General features: G+C 51.8%; 1 protein-coding gene across 1 annotated transcript; it reads right to left on the reverse strand.

The window, feature by feature from the left end:
- Positions 1–10,565: 10,565 nt before the first annotated feature.
- LOC136483742 (uncharacterized) lies at positions 10,566–11,276 on the reverse strand. Its single transcript, XM_066480899.1, has one exon. The coding sequence runs from the start codon at positions 11,274–11,276 to the stop codon at positions 10,566–10,568; it is 711 nt and encodes a 236-aa protein (XP_066336996.1).
- Between the last annotated feature and the right edge of the window lie 12,876 nt (positions 11,277–24,152).

Genomic DNA, 24,152 nt, shown 5'->3' on the forward strand with positions numbered 1-24,152 from the left:
CCTCTGGTTTTTAAATGCATGAAGGGGTCAAGCGAAGAGAATGTCTAAACGAGTAGACACTCTCGGCAGCCCCCGAGCGATGTCCACGCCCCTGTCGTTGCTGGGGTTGGAGGCTCGGTAGTGAAATTGATACGTAAAGTAAGTAAATAAGGGTGCTTATCTTTCAGCGGCCGTTTGGTTCCTTAACCCCATCGCTAGGCGTTCGCTTGGGCCATCCGATCGACTCAGGAGGCCCGTTGGTCTCCCCTTGATGGAGGTTTCGTTGTTGTCCTTTCCAGGTCCTGCCTGGGAAGGCGGAGAGCCACCTGCATGCGGCTACGCCTTGTTTCTCATGCCCAGCATGCGTTAGTGGTGGGCCATGCCCAGTCCTCTTCCCATTTGATCAGGCACTGTCTCGTCGAGCGGGGCGTGTCCCATCGATCAAGACGCGTCCCATCGAATTCCCATCTGCATTGAATAGGGGAAGGGAGAGGGTTTTTCGCCCCAACCCTTCGCCTTTCTCCAATTGCCGCGTCTCCTCCTTAAATAGGGGGAGGGAGAGGGTTCTTGTCCCATTCCTCTGCTTATTCATGAGCTGCTGCCTCTCCTCCTTCTTCCTTCTCGCCGAGTGCGTTTGTGCATCGCGGCGGTTCCTAAGTGAGAGAGGGTAAAGTGAGGGAGAGGAGAACTCATAGATCCATTCATGAATCCAGAGCGCGATGTCGAGCTAGAGGTCATCCAACGTAGATGAGATGGTGCTGGCTGCCTTTGTCGAGAAGGGGCCACTTCTACCGAAGGAGGAGGCGCACTAGAGGGTGCTGCACGTCGCCGACTTTGTCACCGTCCGCGAGGCCTTCGTCGGGATGGAGCCGTACATAGACTTCTTTCGGTGAATCTTCTCTGGGTGAGCCTTGTCGGTGGGGAAACCTCCTAGGACTGCACCGATGGGGGGTTTCGCCCTTGCAGCCGCTCAGGTCGGCTAGTTCATGAAGTTTGATGAGATGTCGGAGACATCCACCAGCCATGGCGGCCATACTTCGGTGGGGAGCGTCCCCGTCGAGGAGCTACCTCATCTTCGAGGTGCCGCTATCAGGGTTGTAGCTGATCACGATGGCGTAGTCCCCGGATGCCCTGACAAAGACACCACGGTCACCAATGTGGTGCTCGACGTTGCAGACGATGGCACCCTCAGGGATCCCACGGAGCGGTAGGATGTTGCCGATGGAGAGCGTGGTGCGGCGGCCGCAGTAGATGAACTGGCTAATGCCGCTGGGCGGCCACAGTAGTATTTAGAGTAGAAGTGGTCAGCAAATGTAACCATTTAAGTTGTGGGGGAGGCCCTGTGAGAATAGTTTTTTGTATTCATGAATACATCAGTCCCTTTCCGTGATGAAATCACTTTGTAAGGGGAAGCTCGTCCTATCATTTTCCTGGTAATGGTCGTACCGTTCGGTCGATTTGGGCTACCTGCTGAAACAAGAATTTCCTATGGATATAAAGGATGCAGACATCCCACGCAAGAATTTAGTTAAGCAGGGAAGCCAGGCGGCGAAACTTGTAACAAATGGACAAGCTTTCAAATTTTGTTACAACAAACATCTTCTTATTTCTTCTCCCTTTTTTTGTGTAAAAAAGGTTTAGCGCATCCTGACCCTTTCTGTGGTTAAGGTCGCAAAAGCTCGGAGTGCGGGTGAGCCAATTCTGATTACGCTGGTGAGCAAAGAGACCATAGCCATCGGGGCATGGGTTTCCTGCAGTCCTACCAATTATGCTCAGGAATTGTGCCTGTAAATCAAGCTCCAAGGAATTAATGAAAAAAGGAGGGCGTGTGCAGAGAATGTTTGCAAGGTAAATGTACTCATACCAGCCCCCGAGTGAGGCCTGGTCCCTCACACTTGCAGGGGTCGGACATCACAAAAGATCGGGGATTTCAACAACGAAACTGATAAGAGAAAGTATGCGTTTATTTAGGGGTAAAAGTGACGTAGCTGCTCGATGTTCTAGGCATTGGTGAAGACCTCGTCGTTGATGGTTTTTAGCTTGTAGGCGCCTAGCCGGAGTACTTCTGTGATGATGTATGGCCCCTCCTAGGGCGGGGAGAGCTTGTGGCAATCCTTGTTGCTCTATACAAGACGAAGGACTAGGTCCCCGACGTTGAAGGCTCGGCCTCGCACCCGTCGGCTGTGGTTCCATCGCAACGCCTATTGGTACTTGGCCAAGCGGAGGAGGGAAATGTCACGTGCTTTGTCCAGCTGGTCCATGGCATCCTCGTGGGATGCCTTTTCTCCATAGTCGAGGTTGGTTGGGAGGATGGCCTCAGAACCATAGACCATGAAGAAGGGTGTGTAGCCGATGGCTCGACTAGGGGTTGTCCTTAGGCTCCAGAGCACCATAGGGAGCTTGTTCAACTGGTTGAAGATCCTGGGCTTGAGGCCCTGTAGAACCATGCCGTTTGCGCACTTAACCTGCCCATTTGTTCAGGGGTGCATGACGGCGGCCCAATCAACCCGGATGTGGTATTCATCGCAGAATCAAAGGAACTTTTTTCTAGTGAATTGCGTACCATTGTCTGTGATGATGGAGTTCGGAACTCCAAAGTGATGGACGATGTCGAGGAAGAACAACATGGCTTGCTCGGACTTGATCGCGGAGATCGGCTGAGCTTCTATCCATTTTGTGAACTTGTCTATGGTGACAAGTAAGTGGGTGTAGCCTCCAGGCGCCTTCTTGAGAGGTCCAACCAGATCGACTCCCTAGACCATGAAAAAGCCATGTGATGGGGATCGTCTGGAGTGCTTGGGCCGGGAGGTGAGTTTGCCGAGCGTAGTACTGACACCCTTCGCAGGTGCACACGATCCGCTCGGCGTCGGCTACTGCAGTGGGCCAATAGAAGCCCTGTCGAAATGTGTTTCCAACCAAGGTTCTAGGCGTGGCATGGTGACTGCAGACCCCACTGTGGATATCACTCAGCAAGCGCTTCCCCTGCTCAATGGGGATGCAACACTGCAGGATCCCGGTGTGGCTTCGTTTGTAGAGTTCACCCTCCACAAGGATGAAGGACTTGGCGCGACGTGCGAGTCGTCGAGCCTCTACCTTGTCCGTCGGTAGTGTGTCATGGAGTAGGTAGTTGAGATAGAGCATTCTCCAGTCTACTAGAGGGTTAGGCTCTGTTACTGGATCTTGTTTAAGCTCCATGACCTCGGGGCCGGTCGGAGCCAAGGGTTGATCGGCCCCTGAGCCCGAATTGGGTGGACCATCATTGGCCTGTTCTGACCCCTCATAGTGAACCGAGGGCTTGTGTTGGTCGTTGGCGAAGACGCCCATTAGCACCGGCTCTTGGCTAGATGTTGCATTCGCAAGTGCGTCAGCCGCCTCGTTAAGGCGCCTCGGGATGTGATTGAGCTCGAGGCCATTGAACTTGTCTTCTAGTCATCGAACTTCTTGGTAGTATATAGCCATCTTGGCATCATGGTAGTTTGACTCCTTCATGACTTGGTCGGCGACCAGCTGGGAGTCACCCCGGACATCGAGGCGTTGGATGCCCAACTCGATGGTAATGCGTAGGCCGTTGATGAGTGCTTCATACTCAGCCACATTATTGGATGAGGGGAAATGGAGACGAACCATGTACCTCATGCGTACCCTGAGGGACGATATGAAGACCAGCCCTGCGCCGGCACCGCACTTCATCAGTGACCATTTGAAATACATCGTCCAGTACTCTTGGTCGATGACTGCCGGTGGCATTTGGACATCGGTCCATTCTGCGATGAAGTCAGCCAACACTTGGGATTTGATCATTGTTCGGGAGGTATACATAATGCCCTGATCCATCAGCTCGAGTGCCCATTTCATGGTTCTCCCCGTGGCATCCTGGTTTTGCACGACCTCGCCGAGGGGGAAGGATGTCACAACCATTACCGGGTGTGACTCGAAGTAGTGGCGTAGCTTCCTCTTTGTGATGAAGATAGTGTACAGGAGCTTTTGGATTTGGGAGTAGCGGGTCTTAGAGTCGGATAGTACCTCACTGATGAAGTACACAGGGCGCTGCACCTTGAGGGCATGCCCTCTTCTTCCTGCTATACTACCAGGGCGGCGTTGACCACTTGTGTGGTGGCCGCTATGTATAGCAGAAGGGATTCTCCATCGGTTGGAGGAACCAAGATCGGGGCCTTTGTTAGAAGCAGTTTGACCATGTCAAGTGCCTCCTGGGCCTCGGATGTCCATTCAAAGCGGTCGGCCTTCTTTAGAAGTCGATAAAGGGGGAGACCTCGTTCGCCGAGGCATGAGATGAAGCGGCTGAGTGCGGTGAGGCACCCCATAACCCGCTGTACCCCTTTATGTTCTGAATCGGGCCCATCCTTGTGATGGTTGACATCTTCTCTGGGTTGGCCTCGATGCCATGCTCGAAGACAATGAAACCAAGCAGCATGCCCCTCGGGACCCTAAAAACACACTTCTCGAGATTGAGTTTGATGCCATTCGCTCAGAGTTTTGCAAAGGCCTGCTCAAGATCGGCAACGAGGTGGTCAACCCACTTGGACTTGACCACGATGTCGTCAACGTAGGCCTCAACGGTCAGCCCGATGAGGTCCCCGAAACACTTGAGCATACAACGCTGGTACGTAGCCCCAGCATTCTTCAGACCGAACGACATTGAGACATAACAGAACAATCCAAATGGGGTGATGAAAGATGTCGTGAGCGGGTCGAACTCTTTCATCGTGATTTGATGGTACCCAGAGTACGCATCAAGGAAGCAGAGGGTTTCGCACCCCGAGGTAGAGTCAACTATTTGGTCTATGCGCGGCAAAGGAAATGGATCCTTTGGGCATGCTTTGTTGAGACTCGTATAGTCGACACACATCCTCCATTTCCCACTCTTCTTTCATACAAGAACTGGATTGGCTAACCACTCTGGGTGGTATACTTCCTTGATGAATCCGGCCACCGAAAGTTTTGCTATCTCTTCGCCGATGGTCCTGCGTTTCCCCTCATTGAAGCGACACAGACGTTGTTTCAGCGGTTTGGAGCCTGGGCGGATCTTCAAGGTGTGCTCGATGACTTCCCTCGAGATGCCTGGCATGTACGAGTGTTTCCATGCAAAGATGTCTCTATTGGCGTGGAGGAAGCCGACGAGCGCGCCTTCCTATTCGGAGGAAAGTGTGGTACCAACGCGCACCATTTTACCCTCGGTGCTCCTAGGGTCTATGAGGACTTTTTTAGAGCCTTCCGCTGGCTCGAAGGACCCGGTCGACCTCTTGGTGTCGGGCGCTTCTTTGGTGACCTCCCTCTTGATGGCGGCGAGTTCTTAGAAGGTGATGATTGCTGCCGCATGACCGCAACACTAGACCTCGCACTCATAGGCGTGCTAGAAGGAGGTGCCGATGGTGATGACCCCACTAGGGCCTGATATTTTTAGTTTGAGGTATGTATTATTGGGGACGGCCTTGAACTTCGCATAGCATGGACGTTCTAGGATGGCGTGGAAGGTTCTGAGGAACCCAACCACCTCGAAGGTGAGGGTTTCTGTCCTATAGTTGGATGGATCCCCGAAGGTAACAGGCAGATCAATCTGCCCAAGTGGCATGGCCTGCTTCCCGGGCATGATGCCATGGAAAGGTGGTCGGATTGGGCGGACACATGCCCGGTCGACGCCCATTTCATCGAGCGTCTTGGCATACATGATGTTGAGGCCGCTGCCTCCGTCCATCAGTATTTTGGTGAGGCACTTCGTGCCGATGATCGGGTTGACCACGAGCGGATATCTCCTCGGATGCGGAACGCTCTCTGGGTGGTTGGTCCGATCGAAGGTTATGGTGGACTCTGACCATCGGAGGAAGGCCGTATAGACCTCGCGGTGCATGACCTTCTGACGATGTTTGGAGTCGTTTGCCGCCGATCCTCCAAAGATCATGAGGCAACCATCTGGTGTCGGAAAGCCATGCTCCCCTAAAGGACCCTGCCCCCACCATGGACAATGCCGAGGAGAAGGTCACGCACCGCGAGGTCTATATGACTAAACCGGCCACACCGGCTCTCCTTTGTTGGAACCTCCGAACAAGAACCGCCGCATGAGGCTAGAGTCCTTGTACAGATGCTCCACCGGGAAAGCATGGTTCGGGCATGGCCCCTCGAGTATTTTTTCAAAGTGGTTTGGAGTGCCCTCCATGGGCTTCCGACCACCCTTGCGGTCAGCAGCGGCCACGAGCGAGTCCTCACGCCGTTGCTTCTTGTTCTTCCTTTTGGCAGAACAATTGGAGGCGCCCTCGCCGGCGCCCTCGTCCCGCCTTGCCTTGCCCTCGAGACGATCGAAGATCGCTCCAACCGCTTCTTCTCCTGAGGCATGGCTGATGGCGATGTCCAGGAGTTCCTTGGTGGTTCATGGGCCCTTACGTCCTAGCTTATGAACCAAAGACTCACAGGTAGTCCCGGACAGGAAAGCTCCTATAATGTCGGTGTCGACGACATTATAGGAGCTCGTTGCACTATCGGGAGAAGCGCTGGATATACCCACGGAGGGTTTCACCAGCCTTCTACCGTCAGTTTTTGAGGTCCCATGGGTTCCCAGGGTGCTTATACATGCCTTGGAAGTTCTCCATAAAGATCTCCTTCAGATCTGCCCAACTCTGGATTGTGTTGGACTGTAGGTGTTCCAACCACGCTCGTGCCGAATCGGCTAAGAACAGTGGAAGGTTGTGGATAATGAAGTCATCATTATCCACACCACCGGATTGGTAGACAAGTCGATAGTCTTTGAGCCATAATCCGGGATTTGTTTCCCCGGAGTACTTTGGGATATTGGTCGGTGGTCGGTACCTTAGCGGGAAAGTAGCGTTAAGGATGTGACGGCCGAAGGCTTGAGGGCTCGGCTGGACAAGGCTCGGGCTTCGGTTCTTGCCGCTGTCGTAGCGTCTGCCGCGACGAGGATGATAGCCATGGCGGGCTCCTTCTCTCGGGTCACTGTAGGTACGTCTACAGGCATCGAGGGTGCTGCGTGCGTCGCGGTTGTGGTCGAGACGCTGATGTACCGGGACCTCGGCGCGCTGCCTACCGCCCTACAGTGCCTGGTGGACCGACGCGTCCCTACCGGGCTACTCGGAGAGCCTGCGTTGGCTGATGTCGAGCTCGCGTCGCCGAGACAATGAACTTTCTGCTTGTTGCACAGCCGCACGCTCGAGTAGCGTGCGAATCTCAGGTGGGCCCGATGGTCCACGACCGTCGTGGCCTCTGGAAGTCCATGGAGCAGGGCTGCTGTAGCGGCGATGTTCTGGCTTGCCTGGGCGAAGTGAGGGTGGGCTTCATCGTCGGCGATGATCCTCCGGTTTACGTCGTGGGCCATGGCGCGTGCACGCCCACCGTCTCTGCGGCGTTCGATCTCCCAATCAAGCTCCACGCATTCCTGGTCAAGCTGGAGTCACGCATCCTCAATCTCCTGGTGTCGGGCTTTCAGCTGCTCCACCCCCATGCGAGGTGGGGCCACTGTCTCCCCTCGGCCTCGTCGCCGAGGTTGTTCGCCGGGGTAGCCTCCTCCTCGAGAACGCTTTTGACGTGTCCCTTGGGGGTACCTGCCATGAAGCATTCCCGGGAGGGGTGATGGCTCCACCTACTGGAGTCAGAGTCAGAGGGCGACCCCGGCCCCTCTGCGAGGAGGCCATGGAGAGATTCCGTGACATGTTCGATCACCCCCACAAACTCGTTGTTCATGGAGAATGGGATCATGCGCTATGCCACAAGGTGGCTAGCGGTTACCGCGGCGTTGCAGAGACCGAACAGAAGCAACATTGGGGTGCTCCATGCGGGGTGTTCCAAAGAGAGGGTGAGGCGGCGTGGGTCCGCCCTGGATGGCTGGGGTCCCAGGGAGACACCGCGCTGGCGCTCAAGCCTCCCATAGTTAAGGCCGATGGAGGGGAGAGGTTGGATGGCGGTGTGAGCCAATGCCAACTCTCCTCCCACCGTGACGATGAAGTCTAGGTCACCGAAGCGCATGTGTGCGCCCGACACCTAGTTGATTCCATGGCTAGCCATCCGTGACCTGATGTTAACGTCGGAACGCGCAAAGGTCCCCTACCTGGCGCGCCAACTATCGGTGTTTCGAGTAAACACCAACTAATAAATGTGTATTTGTTGCACGTTGGGCTCGGATGGTGTGCTAAAAGACACAATGTTTATACTGGTTTGGGCAGAATGTCTCTACGTCCAGTTTGCTACTGCTGCTCGTGTTATTAGCACTGAAAGGTTCATAGTAGGGGGTACAAATAGTTGAGAGAGGGACGGGTCCCAAGTCTCTGATGGAAAGGCTGAAAGGGCGCTGAGAGCTTGGTTGCTGCTCAGCTGTGTGTTATGTGATGCGTGGTGTGTTCAATTGATTCATCCCCTTAGTGGGGTGCCCTGTCCTCCCTTTTATAGATCAAGGGGGAGAAGGGATTATAGACGGGAGAAAGAGGAAAAACCAGAGGCAGAGAAGGTCCGTCGAAGGTGTCGGGTCCTCCTTTTCCTTTGAGCCTGCCCTGCTGACACGACAGACGGTGCTAGGGATATCATGTTCGCTGATCCTGATAGGGCCATGGTCTGGCTTCATTCAGCAAGTGGTCACGTCCCATCCCTCTGTGGCGGGCGACGCGGCGCGCCAGGGTGCTGAGCCATGACCCTACGGGGAGCAGATGGCGTAGAGGCCCCACGTTTGTTACTGTAGATGACATGAGTTTCCTCCTGGACCGTATTGGTTGTCGTATGCTTCCGTCAGTATTCGTGTCCGAGGGCAAATGCCGGTGCCTATAACACTGTAGGACAAATATCGGCGCCCACAACACTGTTTGGTTCTGACATGCTTGGAAGGGCTTAAAGCACCCGTCTGGTCATATCCTGATGGTACTTTTCCTGCAGATGTGCAAGGTATGATCCTCGGTATTGCGGTTGACTTGAGTGCCACGCCTTATCTGCGCACGTAGTTATGAAGGAGCAGCGCATAGATGTCTGGCGAGGCGGAGCCTACCCCCGGACGTCCTGTGAGGCGGAGCCAGCCCTTGGACGTTGGGCGATGCGGAGCCAGCCCTCGGACGTTGGCGAGGCGGAGCCTGCCCTCAGACGTCGGGCGAGGCGGAGCCAGCCCTCAGTCGTCGGGCGAGGCGGAGTCTGTTCCCAGACGTCGGGCGAGGTGGAGTCTAGCCCTCGGGGGTCGAGCGAGGCGGAGCCAGCCCTCGGACGTCGGGCGAGGCAGAGTTTGCCCCCAGACGTCGCGCGAGGCGGAGTTCAGCCCTCGGGGGTCGGGCGAGGCGGAGCCAGCCCTCGGACGTCGGGCGAGGCAGAGTCTGCCCCAGACGTCGGGCGAGGTGGAGTCCAGCCCTCGGGGGTCGGGCGAGGCGGAGCCAGCCCTCAGTGGTCGGGCGAGACGGAGCCAACCTTCGGTCGTTGAGCAAGAAGTGTAGTTGCGTTCTTGTCTGTTCGGAAGCATCAACGTTTGATGGTTATTAGCTCCTCCCCTTTAGGTACCCCAGTATTCGGTCCCCGACAATTTTCCTGGTCATATTTTAGCTGTCAACACATCAGTGTTTAAAATCGCCAGCTAAGCCTCTTAGCTGTTGTCCTCGGCAACAGCTAAGTGCAGCTATAGCCGGAGATAGCTGCAGCTAAGAGATTTAGCTGATTTTACAAAAGTCAGAAAAAAACATGAAACATTGGATCCATGACCTTCAAACATAGCAAAATAATGAATCCATGACCATCAGACATCGGTAAAACTAAGCATAGATTGAACAAGCACGGATCTTTAATGGATTGCAGTGAATTTGAAACTTGCCGGATTGCTCTGCCATAGTGTTTACACCTGGAACTAGTGGTGCTTGGGAAGAACCGAAGGAGAGAACTAGACTGGGGATTTCAGTGTCTGCAACTTGGAGTTCTTACTTCTTAGCTGCCTCCCACGCCTCTCGTAGCTGCGTCCACCGCTGCTCGCCGCCTCCGTCGCCGCCAAAGCTTCGTAGCCACCTCCGCCTTGTGGGTCTGCTCGTTGACACTCGCCGCCTTCGCCTTGGGGGAGAGGAAGATGGTGCAGTGCCACCGTCTTCAATCATGCACCGCGTCTCCGATTCCATTCTAGCGCCGCGCTGCTGTCTTCAGAACGGCGCCCCGCCGCCGTCTTCAGTCCACCGCCGCCGCCGCCGCCGCTTTTGGGAGAGAGACGGGTGGGAGAGAATAGATAGAGGAGGATAGGGTTCTGAATGGTGAAGCTAGAGTGGGCTGCAATTTCGTGCCTTCGTGGGCTGCCGTTCCGTGGGCCACAGTCCTTTTTGGGCCATTTGCTTTTAGCTGCCGCTAAACAAGCCATGAATTAGCGGCTATCGCCGGTTATCTCCGGCTATTAGCATTCACCATTGTTTAGCGCTAAAAGTTGCTTCTCCTATCTATTTCTTTCCCGCTATAGCAGGAGATTTAAAACCTTGCGACACATTGATAAGAGGCATGCATAAAACATCAATGATAAAAAAGGTACTAGTATGACCAAAACCGTCTTCAATCAATCTGTTTTATCTACATTTTATTTGGGTTCAAATACAAATTGGGAACTTGTGCATCATCAGAAGCATCTATGAGCTAAGAATGTTCAGAGCAACCCTGCTCTGAATCAACCTCCTGAACAGAATACCCACACCATCTCCAAGGTCTCCCATGCTGCGCTCAAGCGCCTGCAACTGCCGCTCCTCACACACAACCTTTCTTTTCAGGAACCTCTTGGACACAAGGGACCATTTGCTCGCGTTTGGACTGCCAATTTGCTCCGGCAAGAGCCGCGACACGGATTCAAGCAGGTAAACAGCCGTCTCCCTGGCTTCTGCCATTAGTCTGACCACTCTGCAACCTTCAGCAGTAGCTTTGCTGCTCGTCTTCTTCAGAGGCTTGTGTGCCTTCTTCGCCAGACGGACAAATGACTCGATTTTGATATGGACAGCTGCGTCATCTCCTCTCCTGAGCACCAGGCGCAGCTCCTGGACGCTCGTCTTCAGCTCCGCCAAGCTCTCTTGCATGGCGCTGCAGAGATCGATCAGCGCGAGAGACCTGTCGAGTTCTTCGTAAGCCATTTTCCTTTGCTGGGTCAAGGCTTGGTTGCTGGGCAAACACAGCATCTCCTCTATGCAGCTGTAGAGGTTGCCAAGCCGCCTCAGACCATCGCACGTGGTGTCAATGGTTGCCGAAGGCGACGCGATGCGAGATTTCAGGGTCTGCAGCTCTTGCTCCAGGTTGGATTCAGTTGAGTGAGGCAAAGAAGGCAGACTTGTAGACCTTTGATGGCAGGCCATTGTTGTTAGGATGGTGTGATGATCTGTATGCTTCAGTTCTGTCTTCTGTTTGGAATGGAAGAGAAAGGAAGGAGATCTCTGTATTGTTTGTGCTCAGCCTTCTGATGCACTCTATTTATATAGTTAGGAATTGGCAAGTCACCTCAGCTATCATCAGTAATGGAGCAACTTGTATGATGAGGTGTAATAATCGGTTAAGTTCAGTGCAACAAACATCAATAAGTGAACTTCATAGTATGTGGTGTTTGAACAAATCATATGCACGAGCAGTTATCAAAAATCAAGGTGGGAAATCCTGAAATAGAAGAAAATGCGATCCGACATGTGCCACATTGAGCAAATAGCTGACTTCACCTCCAAACAGTGTCAATCGACGGTTGACCTGCGTCTCCTTACGTAGCATTGCTGGCATGCCTCTGTTATCTGCAGCACCACACGCCGCCTATGCATTGAATTTGTTCGTAAATTCTTCACTTTTTATCGATAGAATATCGTCGACAGTTCTCCAAAGGATATCCCACAAAGATAGATTGATCTGTAGAGATGCGCGTAGTTAAGAACAAGAAGGCAACAGAGACACACGAGTTAGACAGGTTCAGGCCGTCAGTATGACGTAATACCCTACTCCTGTGGTCTGTTGGATTGTATTAGCTATCGTATAATATTGCGTGTGTTTGGAGGGGTCCCTGCCCGCCTTATATAGTCCGGGGGCAGAGTTACAAGTCGGTTGGATCTAGGAGATAACCGGAAAATAATAACAGATTACAGAAATCATGGGATCATACGTATCCTAACAGATCTCGTAGTATCTTCAGGATATCTTCCCGGTGTCTTACGGGAGGCGCCGAGCAGCGTCGTGCCCCTCAAGGCTTCGTCTTGTGGGCTGGGCCGCCCCTGGGGGCGCAGCCTATGTGGTCTGCCGTGGGTATCCGGGGTTGTACCCCCCACAGCTAGTCCCTGAGCGCCTTGCATCCGTTGTGCAACATCGTCTTGAGCTTGTTCGAGCAGGTGCAAACAAAGCCGAACAGTCAAACTCATGGTCCGACCACCGTGATGAGTTACCGAGCAGTTGTGAACCGTCGTCCAAGCTGTGTGAACCGTCGTCGAGTAGCTGTGAACCGTCACCGAGCAGTGTGAATCGTCGCCGAGCAGCGTATCCCAAGTTAGGCTTGCCATAAGGATGTAAGGAGCTCAAGTTCGAAACAAAAAATTTCCTCGCAGTGGACCAAGTGTGCCCACTTAGAGTCCGACCACGAGAAAGGGAGATAGTCTTCTTCAGCTTCGGGAGGCGCGGAGTCTTCCAGATTAAAGCAAACACACTCACCGCGAGGTGAAGTGTACCCACTTAGTCCCCGAGCCTGACAGTAGGTGACATAGTCACATGGTGCCAGGGTCCAAAGTAAAGAAAAGCACAAAACCAGCCGAGCAGGCAGCCAGTCCCCGGGTATAACCCCGAAATAAGAAAAGCACATTCACCGCAAGGTGAAGTGTGCCCACTTAGTCCCCGAGCCTGATAGTAGGTGACGTGGTCACATGGTGCCAGGGTCAGAAACAGTCAACAGAAGAAAGTCCCCAGTGCGGTGAGGAACCAAGTCGTATTGATGACGCAGTCCCTAAGCCACAAGTGGAAATCTTGGAGAAAACAAATCATGGAGAAAAAACCGGATTAACGACTGTTCAGTAGTAATTACTGAGCCGTAACAGATGGCAGAGAAATCGGTGAATATTTGGTGAGCAGTAACAACTTGCGGTGATAAATGGGCGATACGGGCTGCAGTTGCGCGAAAGCCCAGGTAACAGCCCACCACACTGTTTCGGAGAATGCGGAGTGGCGCAAATCGTGGAGCGGTTTCCCAAAAACCCTCGAATATGAAAGGAGGGGGAGTGCTTTATAACTGCGCCGCCGCACCCCGCGCTCCCACCTTTGCCACTTTGCCATTTCATCTTCCTCCTCAGCCCTCGCGCTTTTAGATTCATATTCACATGCGCTTCCGCCGCCAATCCCAAACTTGATCTGAGAGATGGCGCCGAAGAAGGGAGCTGGTAACCCGAAGAAGGCGAGCGCCAGAGTCACCCATGACAAAGAGTGGGTGCCGTCACGCACGGGGGAGGCAGAGCTCAACAGGATGGTGGAGGCGGGCGTTCTTCCTAACCGCGTCACCGCCGGATGGTGGCCGGCCAGCGGTGAGCCCTACCCAATGCCTCATACTAATGAAACTGTAGTATTTGAGGATTACTTCTGGCGTGGGTTAGGATTTCCTGTTCATCCTTTCTTGAGGGATCTATTGGAGTTCTGGAGAGTCAGTCTGTGCAACCTCCACCCAAACACTATCTTGCACATTTCAATTTTCATTCATTTCTGTGAGGCGTATCTCGGGATTCTTCCCCACTTCAACCTCTTCCGTCACCTCTTCTGGATGAAGAAGAAGGGCAGCGGTGGTTCCAAGGTGGTCGGCGGCGTGTACCTTCAACTGCACGATGGAATGGCGAGCGAGTACCTCACCGTGCCGCTGAACACATCGCTGAAGGGGTGGAACGTCAAGTGGTTCTACATGAAGCAGAGCCATCCTGCCATCCGCTGCGACATCGACCACATCCCGGAGAGCCAGAAAAGCTGATCGGAGAGGCCAACCAGTGCCGATATGGATCAGGTGAGAGAGCTCCTCAACCTGATAAAGGGCATAAAGACGAACGGCGGACTGGTGGTGGCAGCTTCATAGTGCGTCGTGTCCAACCCTGCAAGGAGAGGGCCCACGTGGGCTTTGACTTCAAGGGGGACACCGACGGCATCCGGGAGAGGACGAAGATGCTATCGAGGGACGATGTGCTAGAGCGGGCCGCAGAGCTATTCGCTCCATTTGCCTCATTCTACGTGTCAGGGCAGATGAGACCCTTTAACTGCACGAACCTGCCTCCTCAGGTAAACATCTCATCTGTGTGTTCCTGATCCTTTTTTATCCTGTACCATTGTCGAGCAGTGAATTGATTCACTTATGGAAAGATCCATTCGCAGGAATGAGTGGTGTACTTCTTGGGAGTGCCAAGGGGCGATTAGCCACAGGCGGTAGACGCCCGGCCACCATCTCACCCTAAGGAAGGTGCCGTCAGCGCCTCGTCGAAGTCCAGAGGCGCGAACGCTGGTCGGATGGAGAGTCCTCCCCCAGTTTTGGAGAAAGTCCAGGGGAAGAGGGCAGCGACAGATGAGCCAGCCCAGAAGAAGGGGAAGACGGCGGGTGTCGCCCCCTGCAAGTCGGGCAGCATCTCGCCTGGCGGTGATCGGACCACTCGGACACAGAGTGCGGTGATGTCCGAGTGGTCGGATGACGATGGGGCTCCAGTAGCTCCTCCTCTGAGCACTGAAGCGCCTCCGCACAACACGCGCATAGAGGAGCGATCGAAGAGAGGGGAGGGAGTCCCCGAGCAGCAGGAGAAGGGAGTCTCCTAGCAACAAGTGAGGGGAGTCCTGGAGCAACAGGCGGAGGGGAGGCCGATGGTGGAGACCATGAGACCTCCACCCTAGGGCGCAGGAGTTGACCCTAGGGCCACGCCTGGGGCTCGGGTAGGCGGCGCCGATTTAGAAAAGTGTACCAGCAGGCCGACACGTAAGTATCCTTGCATTGGAGTTATTTTGTTATCGCATCCTCATCGCGGTGGTGATTGATGAGCTGGTCTGACGCAGAGCGAAGCGTATGGAGGAGTTAAATCCGTCCGTCCAGACCGACGAGCCATGGGGGGCTGGTCCCAGCATAGAAGCGATGCCGTCAGATCCTATCCCAGAGTCTCTGGGCGCTCGGTGGCCTACGGAGGAGTCAACCGCCACTGCCGGTGGACTTGGCAGCGGTGAACGGTCGGCGCAGACAGCGGATGGGTTGGCGGCGATGCCCGGGGCAATGACAGAAGCTGCCGAGCCTTTGGAGGCGGATGCTAGAGTTGCTGATGCCACGACAGAGTCTGGAGTAGAGAAGCCTGCGGTGCCAGAGGAGCCGACGGTGCTACCTGAGGCATCAGAGGGCATGGTCGGACACGTTGTGCGGCCATCGAGCCCCCTAGTGGTGCCGCCAGCTATGGAGGAGGAGGATGAGGTGGAAGAGATCGAACATGAGGAATCATGACCCCAAGCTGTCCGAATCCTCTACAAGCGGGGCGATGAAGTGGTGGTCGTTGAGGAGGAGGACACCACTAGGGATCTCAGGAGGCTAGAGTCCACCCTGTCGACGGCGATGAAGTAGATCAAGGTTAGCATTGCGTCATCAATGTTCACCTTTTCCGTTGGAGATTGGAGTTCGTCATAGTCTTGGTGCTTTTGTAGGGGATAGCTCAGACTGCCGAACAACGGTGCTAGCTAATCAAGAGGATGGAGCCCCTCACCAAAGAAAACACAAAGCTAAAGGAGGCGATAAAGCTTATGGAGGAAAACATCCAAAGGGCCCAGCGCAAGCGGGGTCTTACTGAGTCTCAAGTGCGGGATCTGGAATACCAAAAGGGGGCTCTATCCGAGCAGCTGGCGACTATGTCCGAGCAGTTGTGGGACAGGTCCGAGCAGCTGGCCACCATCTTCGAGTAGCTGACGAGTGTTTCTGAGCAGCTAGAGCAGAAGTCTGAGCAGCTTAGAAACGTCTCTGAGCAGAGGAAAGGTATGGCGTATAGGCGATTTTGCTTTGCATTGTTGAACAGTCATATTGTTGCTGACGACTATTATAATTGTAGAGCAAGATGCGGAGCTCAGCCAGCTATGCCAAACCATCGGGCAACTCCAGGAGGAGGAGAAGAAAGCGACTAGGTGAGCGGAGAAGCTGGCTGAGGAGCTAAAAGGTGAGTACTTCGTGGTCGAAGTTACTGCTGGAGTAATTTCTTTGCTTGATAGATCCTTGTGATGCCTACAGAGTATCATCGAAGGGCCAAGGCACAGTTCGATGTGCTGGAGCAGGAGGCCAGAACCCAAAGGAGCAAGCTCAATGCCGTAGTTGCCGGAGTCAAGCCGGTGCTCGACTGCGTTGACCTGGAGGTGGCTCCTTAGCTCGACGGTAGGCCACCATGTCCAAACACCCTCATTGACAGGTGCAAGGCGGTGTGGGAGAACTTCAAAGGCTTCAACCACGATGCCACCGTCACCGCCGTTACACACGCCCTAGCGGTGGTGTAGTCCCACTACCCTGCCATTGACTTTCAAGCGATAGGGGCCGGATTCACCAGAGGGATGGGTGCGACGGAGCATCAGCAACTAGAAGATGAGGTGGAAGACATGGCAAAGAAACTGGCCGGACACATCGACCTTTTCGGCGAGATGGAGGGCGATGGCGAAGCCCAATGATCTGCTCGGAGAATATTCTGTAATAACTAGAGAGGGTAGTTAAAATGCGCAAGGGCACAGACAAACATTTATGTACATGTATAAATGTTGTAAAGTGACATCTACATGTTTATGCAATTTGCTAGTATTTCGGTGAAAAAATCATTGTAGTGGTAACCCTAACGCAATTATACGTAGTATAAATAGCGTCCGAGTAGTTAGTTCATTATTGAACTCTTGGCCTTGGCTAGCCCATAGTCCATAACGTCGAGCGCGAAGCCCGTGCATGTGTAGGAGGAATAGGCATGACTGAGGAACCACAGCCGACCACCCATAACGCAGAGCGCGGAGCCCGAGCACATGTAGGGAGAGATCGGAGACTGGGTCTTCTCCATAGAGAACAGAGCGGAACGTGTGCTGCTCGGCGGTTGGCGAAATAACTTGGAGATATACAAAGTATAAGTAGCGTCTGAGCAGTTAGTTCTTTACTAGGCTCTTGGCCTTGGCTAGCCCATAGTCCATAACATCGAGCGCGGAGCCCGTGCACGTGTAGGAGGAACAGGCGTGACCAAGGAACCACAGCCGACCACCCACAACGCAGAGCGCGGAGCCCATAGCACATGTAGGGAGAGATCGGAGACTGGGTCTTCTCCATAAAGCACAGAACGGAACATGTGCTGCTCGGCGGTTGGCGAAATATCTTAGAGATATGGAGAAACGTGGTGGAGCATTTATGGAGATCACATATTGGAGTTTGTTAAGTAGTAGCTTAGAGCTGGCGACCGCAAATGGAGATTAAACCATAATGGAGATATAATGGAGACAAATTATGGCGACCAAAACTTCATTCATCATGGAGTAGAGAATACATATCTGGAGCATTTCAAGGATAGAAACATATAAGGTGCTCGATGTGCCATGAGTTGGGGATATCGATTCCGTCCAAGTCGCATAGCCAGTAATTCCCTGGTCGGGTAACCTCTTTGACCACATAGAGCCCTTCCTAGGGAGAGGAGAGCTTGTGCATCCCTTTGGTTTTCTGCTTTCTGCGGAGAACGAGGTCACCGACAACAAATGAACAACCTTTGATGTTGTGGTTGTAGTATCTCCACAAGCCTTCTAGATATTTGGCTATGCGGACGCAGGTGATCAGGCGTTCTTCCTCGGCCCTATTGACATCCTTTGTCCGAACAGCTGCGGCTTGCTCTTCATTATAATTTTCCACCCTAGGTGCTCGGAAGGCAATGTCCGCTGGTAGTATGGCTTCTGAGCCATAGACCAAGAAATATGGAGACACACCGGTGCTGCGACTAACTTGAGTGCATAGTCCCCAGACCATAGCTGGTAGCTCTTTGAGCCATCTGCCCGGATGATTTTCTTCTTTCTGATATAGACTCTTTTTAAGGGCATCAAGGATCATGCCGTTCGCCCGTTCGACCTGGCGTTTGCTCTAGGATGGGCAACAAAGACGTATTTGATGGAGATGCACCGGTCTTCGTAGAAGTCCCAAAAATGATGACCAGTAAATGTAGTTTCGAGGTCGGTGATAATGCTGTTCGGGAGACCAAATCTGTGGATGACATCTTCGAATAGCTCGACTGCCTTCTTTGCAGTAGCTGAAACAAGCGGTTTGTATTCGATCCACTTGGAAAACTTGTCGATGGCGATGTACACGTACCGAAAACCACCAGGCGCTGGCTTGAAAGGCCCGATCATGTCCAGTCCCCAGCATGCAAAAGGCCAGGAAGCTAGGATGGTCTACAGTTCTTGTGCCAACACGTGGATTTGCTTGGCAAAAAATTAACATCCTTCACAACGTCGGATGAGCTCTTCTTCATCGGAGATGGCCGTGGGCTAGTAAAAACCAGCTCAGAAAGCTTTTCTTGACCTGGTTTCTTGAGGCCGCGTGGTTGCCACAGGAACCAAAGTGAATTTCAAGAAGTAGTTTCACTCCCTCTTCTTAGGTGACGCATTTCTGCAGTATCCCTTCCTTGGCACTTTTCCTCATCAAGTTCCTGTCCACCAGCATGTAATGCTTGCTTTGATAGATTAGGCATTCGGTTTCAGTCTTGTCAATGGGTACTTTGGCGCTGGTGAGGTACTTGACGAACTGTACCCTCCAATCGGCGGGTGGCGAAGGTACTGTAAGTACCAGCTGCTCGACGGGGGAAATTTCTAGAACTTCCTTCTCTTCCTTAATGGATGGCATAAAGAGATCTTGAACAAAGACCCTAGGCGGAATCATGGCGTGAGAAGATCCTATCTTAGAGAGGTGGTCGGTGAGCTGATTCTGATCTTGTACCACATGGTGGTACTCGATACCGTAGAACTTCCCTTCGAGTTTCCTGATTTCGGCGCAATATGCGTCCATCTTCTCACTGGAGCAGGAACAGTCTTTGTTGAGCTAGTTTATGACCAATGCAGAGTCCCTGTATACCATAAGGCGTTTGACGCTGAGCTCAATGGCTATACGAAGTCCGTGGAGACACGCTTCATACTCAGCGGCGTTGTTGGAAGCCAGAAAATGTATTCGGAGAATGTATCGGAGCTTATCCTTGGTCGGCTTAATGAACAGAATGCCAGCACCAGCACCATTGATGTTGAGGGCGCCATCGAAGCACATCACCCAGTGCTCGGGGCAAGTAGCAGGGATGGACTCTTGGATTTCTGTCCAGTCAGCAACAAAGTCAACGAGCGCCTATGACTTGATGGTAGGACTGCTTCTGAATTTGATGGAGTAAGTGCCGAGCTCAACAGCCCACTTGATGATGCGGCCGTTGGCCTCTTTATTACGGAGAATGTCCCCCAGAGGGAACTCGGTGACCACAGTGATCTTGTAATACTCGAAGTAATGGCGGAGCATGCATGACATGATCAGAATAGCATATAGCAGTTTCTGAACTTGAGGATAATGAGTTTTGGGCTCATTAAGGACCTCGCTGATGAAGTAGACCGGACGTTGCACCTTATAGGCATGCCTGGCCTCCTCGTGTTTGACGACGATAGCTATGCTAACGACGCAAGAAGTAGCGGCGATGTAGATCAGTAGAGTTTCGTTTGGTCGAGGCGCCGTCATGATCAGAGGCTTTGTTAGAAACAACTTGAGCTGCTCGAAAGCTGTATCTGCCTCATCCGACCAGGAGAAGCGCTCGGAGGCCTTGAGGAGTTTAAAGAATGGTAGTCCCTTTTCACCGAGGCGTGATACAAAGAGGCTTAGAGCAGCCATGCAGCCTGTAAGCTTCTTTATATCCTTTATGGACATTGGCTGTTTCACGTTGGTGATGGCGGAGACCTTGTTAGGATTGGGTTTGATGCCACGAGCATTGATGATGTAGCCTAGGAGTATACCGGATGGAACTCCAAAGATGCACTTTGAAGGGTTCAACTTCCATCTGTACCTTTTCAGGTTGGCGAACGTTTCTTCGAGGTCAGCGATGATATTATCGGTGGTCTTGGACTTGACGACCACATCGTCGATGTATGCTTCAATGTTGCGGCCAATCTGTTGATCGAGGCACATCTGAATGGCCCTTTGGTAGGTCGCCCCGACGTTCTTGAGTCCAAAGGATATGGTGGTATAGCAGTACACACCGAAAGGCGTGTTGAATGATGTCTTGATCTGGTCGTCTTCCTTCAGGGATATCTGATGATAGCTAGAGCAACAGTCGAGGAAGGAGAGCAGTTCGCAGCCGGTGGTGGAGTCTTCAGCCTCGTCTATCCAAGGCAGACCGAAGAGGTCTTTAGGGCTAGGTTTGTTAAGATCAGTGTAATCAACGCACATTCTCCATTCTTTATTCTTTTTTTGAACGAGAATAGGATTTGCTAACCACTCAGGATGATACACTTCTTTTATAAATCCAGTAGCTTGGAGCTGTTTTATTTCTATCCTAATAGCATCCTTCTTGTCTGGCGCGAATTGTCGGAGTTTCTGCTTGATCGGTTTGTGTCGACACGGAATTTTGTCCCGTGCCGAGGACACACGAGCAAGCTAGAAGGGTCCGCTCGATGGAGCTGGAGATCCGCCCAGCTTCAGCGCAAGGGTGGTCGATCCTGCGCACTCCTTCCAAGATGTGCCAGTCAATTTGACCCTGCAATTGACAAGGAGAGAAAGCTTATCAGTAATTAAGGGCGAAACATGCCGGTGTTGCCAGATAGTCCCGAATGTGCGGCTCTGAGAGCCAATATGAAAGGAGATCGACTAAATAGCCGATTCCAGCATATTCATAAGAATAAATCAATTAAAGCTCATGGGGTTGTATAAGAAGAATCGGTTATCATTCAGGATGAATATCATTCTTTAAACAAATATTGGTCAATGACAATAATATATTAACAATAATTGGTTCATGCTAAGCCAATAACTACAAGTAACCGAACTCCTTTATAAAAGAAACAGTTCATCATCATTCAACCATTTAATAGAAATAAATCTAATGAACATATTAGATCTCATCTATCGCTATGACCAGTGGGGCATGAGGCAGAATCATGCAGGCCGTAGAAACAACAATAGACTCGACGACCCTAACTTATTACTAATATCAGTGGGGCATGAGGCAGAATCATATAGGCCATTATACAATAATAAGATCATGGGGCTAACACATCTTTTAACCTATCGCTACTTCAACGATCTCGTAATGTGAACTGTTCATGAAAGCACTCGATATCGGCTAAAATAGCCGATTCAGGCATAGCGCACAGTTAAGGTCATGCCCTCTCAGGAACAAATCTACCAAATAACGATCCCCACTCCATGGTGCTAATAGTGGGGTGTGAGGCAGAATCACACATGCCGTGATAACAGGCCATGGAACAGTTTTTGCTAGTCAATAGATCTACTCAAGATCAAACACGCCTTAACCACACGCTATGCACGATCAAGATTGATGTAAAATAGCTGATAAAACACAACTCATCGTTTAAAGCACAGATTAGATCAGTTTAGATTGACAAACGATGGGTTAAAAAAGATATAAGGCCAATCTAGATCAATCCCAATTGGGCGAAGTGATATTGCTGTAATTAAATAAATAATGGAAGCAATAAGCAATATCGGTAACTTAATGAATCTATCCGAAGGAACGCCACCCTTAGATAGAGCTGATAACTTGACCTTAATCTAGTTCGAGCAGTGAAGGTTGACCGGATCGATGCAACTGTACTTGAACTAGACAAGAGTCGATAACTAACTCATACCAGAGTCGCAGTTGAGGTCGACCGGCTACGAACAGAGGTATAAGCCATGACGGTACTTATAGACAAGCAGTGGAGGTCGACCGGATCGATGCAACCATACTTGCTGAAGAACTCACCGAGATCTACTCTACTCCTACTCCTAAGGGGTGGCCGGAGCCGAAAAAAATAAATAACTGGTATTTGATTGATTCTGTGTCCTTTACAATAGTCGGGGTTTGATATTTATACCCGGGACCTACGTATGACTCCCATCTAAGCATGACTCATCTTAATCTTTGGCCCTAAGAACATTCCTAATTTAAGATAACCTGGACTCTAATCTTTCCCTTTTTGTAGAGTCCATCATGTCTCATCCTGGCACCGATCGTAGCCTTTGTCATTATCTGCCGGCGTTGCCTGAAGAAAGCCGATTCTAGTGCTGCATTCAAATCAGCTGATTCCAATATGCACGCAATTGATTCCCTGCTGACATGGTCTTGGGAGCTTTTGAGTCCCTGTGACTCTTCTTGCAAATTTTGGTGTGAACACATGCCCCCTAATTTTGGGATAAAAGTAATTTTATTCTAAAATTATCACGTCTGTGCCCCCGATAGGTCCCCAGTCACGGGTAAAGAATCTTGATCTGGGGTCTACTGTTTGTCACCGTTTATGTCAGCTCATGAGCTCATGCTTTAAAACTTTTACGAGAGCATCATTGCTTCACGGGCACTTGGATTCATCCTCCCAGGCCGGCTATAAAATGTCTATCCGACCCTGGCGAGAGCAACTCAACAATTTAGCCATGTTTCTCTTCTATCTGCCTCCTCGAGTGCTCTTGACTCCGCTGGACCCTCCATGGTCTATCCTTTCGCTATGAAGATCTTGAGCGGTTAGAAGAATTCTTGTGTATAGGGTGACTGTGTCGCTCATTCTAGCGCCTCGTTGAGCAAGAAGACCCGCTATTGCAATTAGAAGAATTCTTGTGATGTCACCAGAGTCTTCTCTCCATGCTTGGAAAGCTGTTCTAGTGTTTACAAGGGCTAAAATGTGTGGACACCTTCCCCTTGTTTGTTTCTCCAAACGCCTACCGAAAAAGCCACAAGCTTCTTTCCCATGATTCCCTAGTTACCAAGAAATCAGCTGGGCATCTGTTAGGCGGGCGACCTTTATGGCATAATTTCATTAACGGGCCGATGTGACTTGGTTCACGATGAGTTTTGGCCTTGTGGGGATCCGGACTCCCTTCAATCCAAAGAAGCCCTGGTGGGTTAATCTCTGGTTAATGTAAATCCTTTGTATCCATCCCATGATATTTCGTAATTTGGGGAAGCAATAAGTTCAAATCCATTATCTCTTCGTTATCCGTCCCCTGAATTTCCAGAGTGTTGATCCATTTCCATTTCTGATTTCAATTTCACACCCCCGACGAAATCTTCCTTCTCGCTTTCCTGGGCTATATATACGAGCCACAACTGTGGATAAAAAAATAACCCGCTTCATCTCAAACCTTCTTCGTCTTTAGTATAGTTCCTACCTTTCTGTAGGTTTGAGATTATGGAGAACAACAAGAGGTCTGCTAAAGAGGCCCTCAATTGATCTACATCATCGCGCCAATGCCTTCGTAGCCAAGAGGACGCCACTTGGGGTACTCCCATCGCTTTGGATCAGAGGACCGACTCTACCTAGCCTTCAGGGTCATCTTTGGCACCAATTCGCCACCAGCTTCCTCGTTACTCAAGGAGGCAGATCGACAATGACGATATGCTAGCCTCCATTGACCGGACTGACCAGCATCTGGCCAACTGCCTCTCCCTTGCAGAATTGGCTTTGGCCATGATTGAAGGCTGATCACCCCCCGAGGTCATCCTGGTGAGAGAAAGGTTGGCCAGGGCTGAAGCTAGAATCATGGGTGAGATGTCTACCATAATTTCTCTATTTTCTTCTTAATTTTTCCTTCAAGATTTCTGATCACTCTTCTCTTAAATCTTTTAGATCTAACAGCTCAGTTGGAGTGTCTTCGATCAGCCGCGGATGACGCATCGAGATTTGTCAATGCCAGGGGCGCCATTCTGGTGGTTCGCTTGCATGACATCCTAGATCGTGTCAGGGAGGTCGCCCTTCATGGCATTCGTCATGGTGCTACCATGGCGCTGGCTGCTACACAAGCCCATTCTGGCCATAATCTTCGGCTTCTTCCCCATGGTTTTCCGGACGCAGCGTACCCTGGGGAGCATGAGCGCTTGGTTGAGGATTTCCTGAGCGCCGCCAACTCTGTAGCCTTCAACACCCTGGCCGATGATATAGTAGGCAAAGTGTTTTCCGGCCCATAGCTTGTAATAGGTGACGTTTAGCAAACAACTTCCTCGTCTTGAGCGATTTTCCTTTGTTTTGTGCTTCATACACATCAC

The sequence above is a fragment of the Miscanthus floridulus genome, chromosome 9 (genome assembly GCF_019320115.1).
Source record: "Miscanthus floridulus cultivar M001 chromosome 9, ASM1932011v1, whole genome shotgun sequence".
Classification (NCBI taxonomy): Eukaryota; Viridiplantae; Streptophyta; class Magnoliopsida; order Poales; family Poaceae; genus Miscanthus; species Miscanthus floridulus.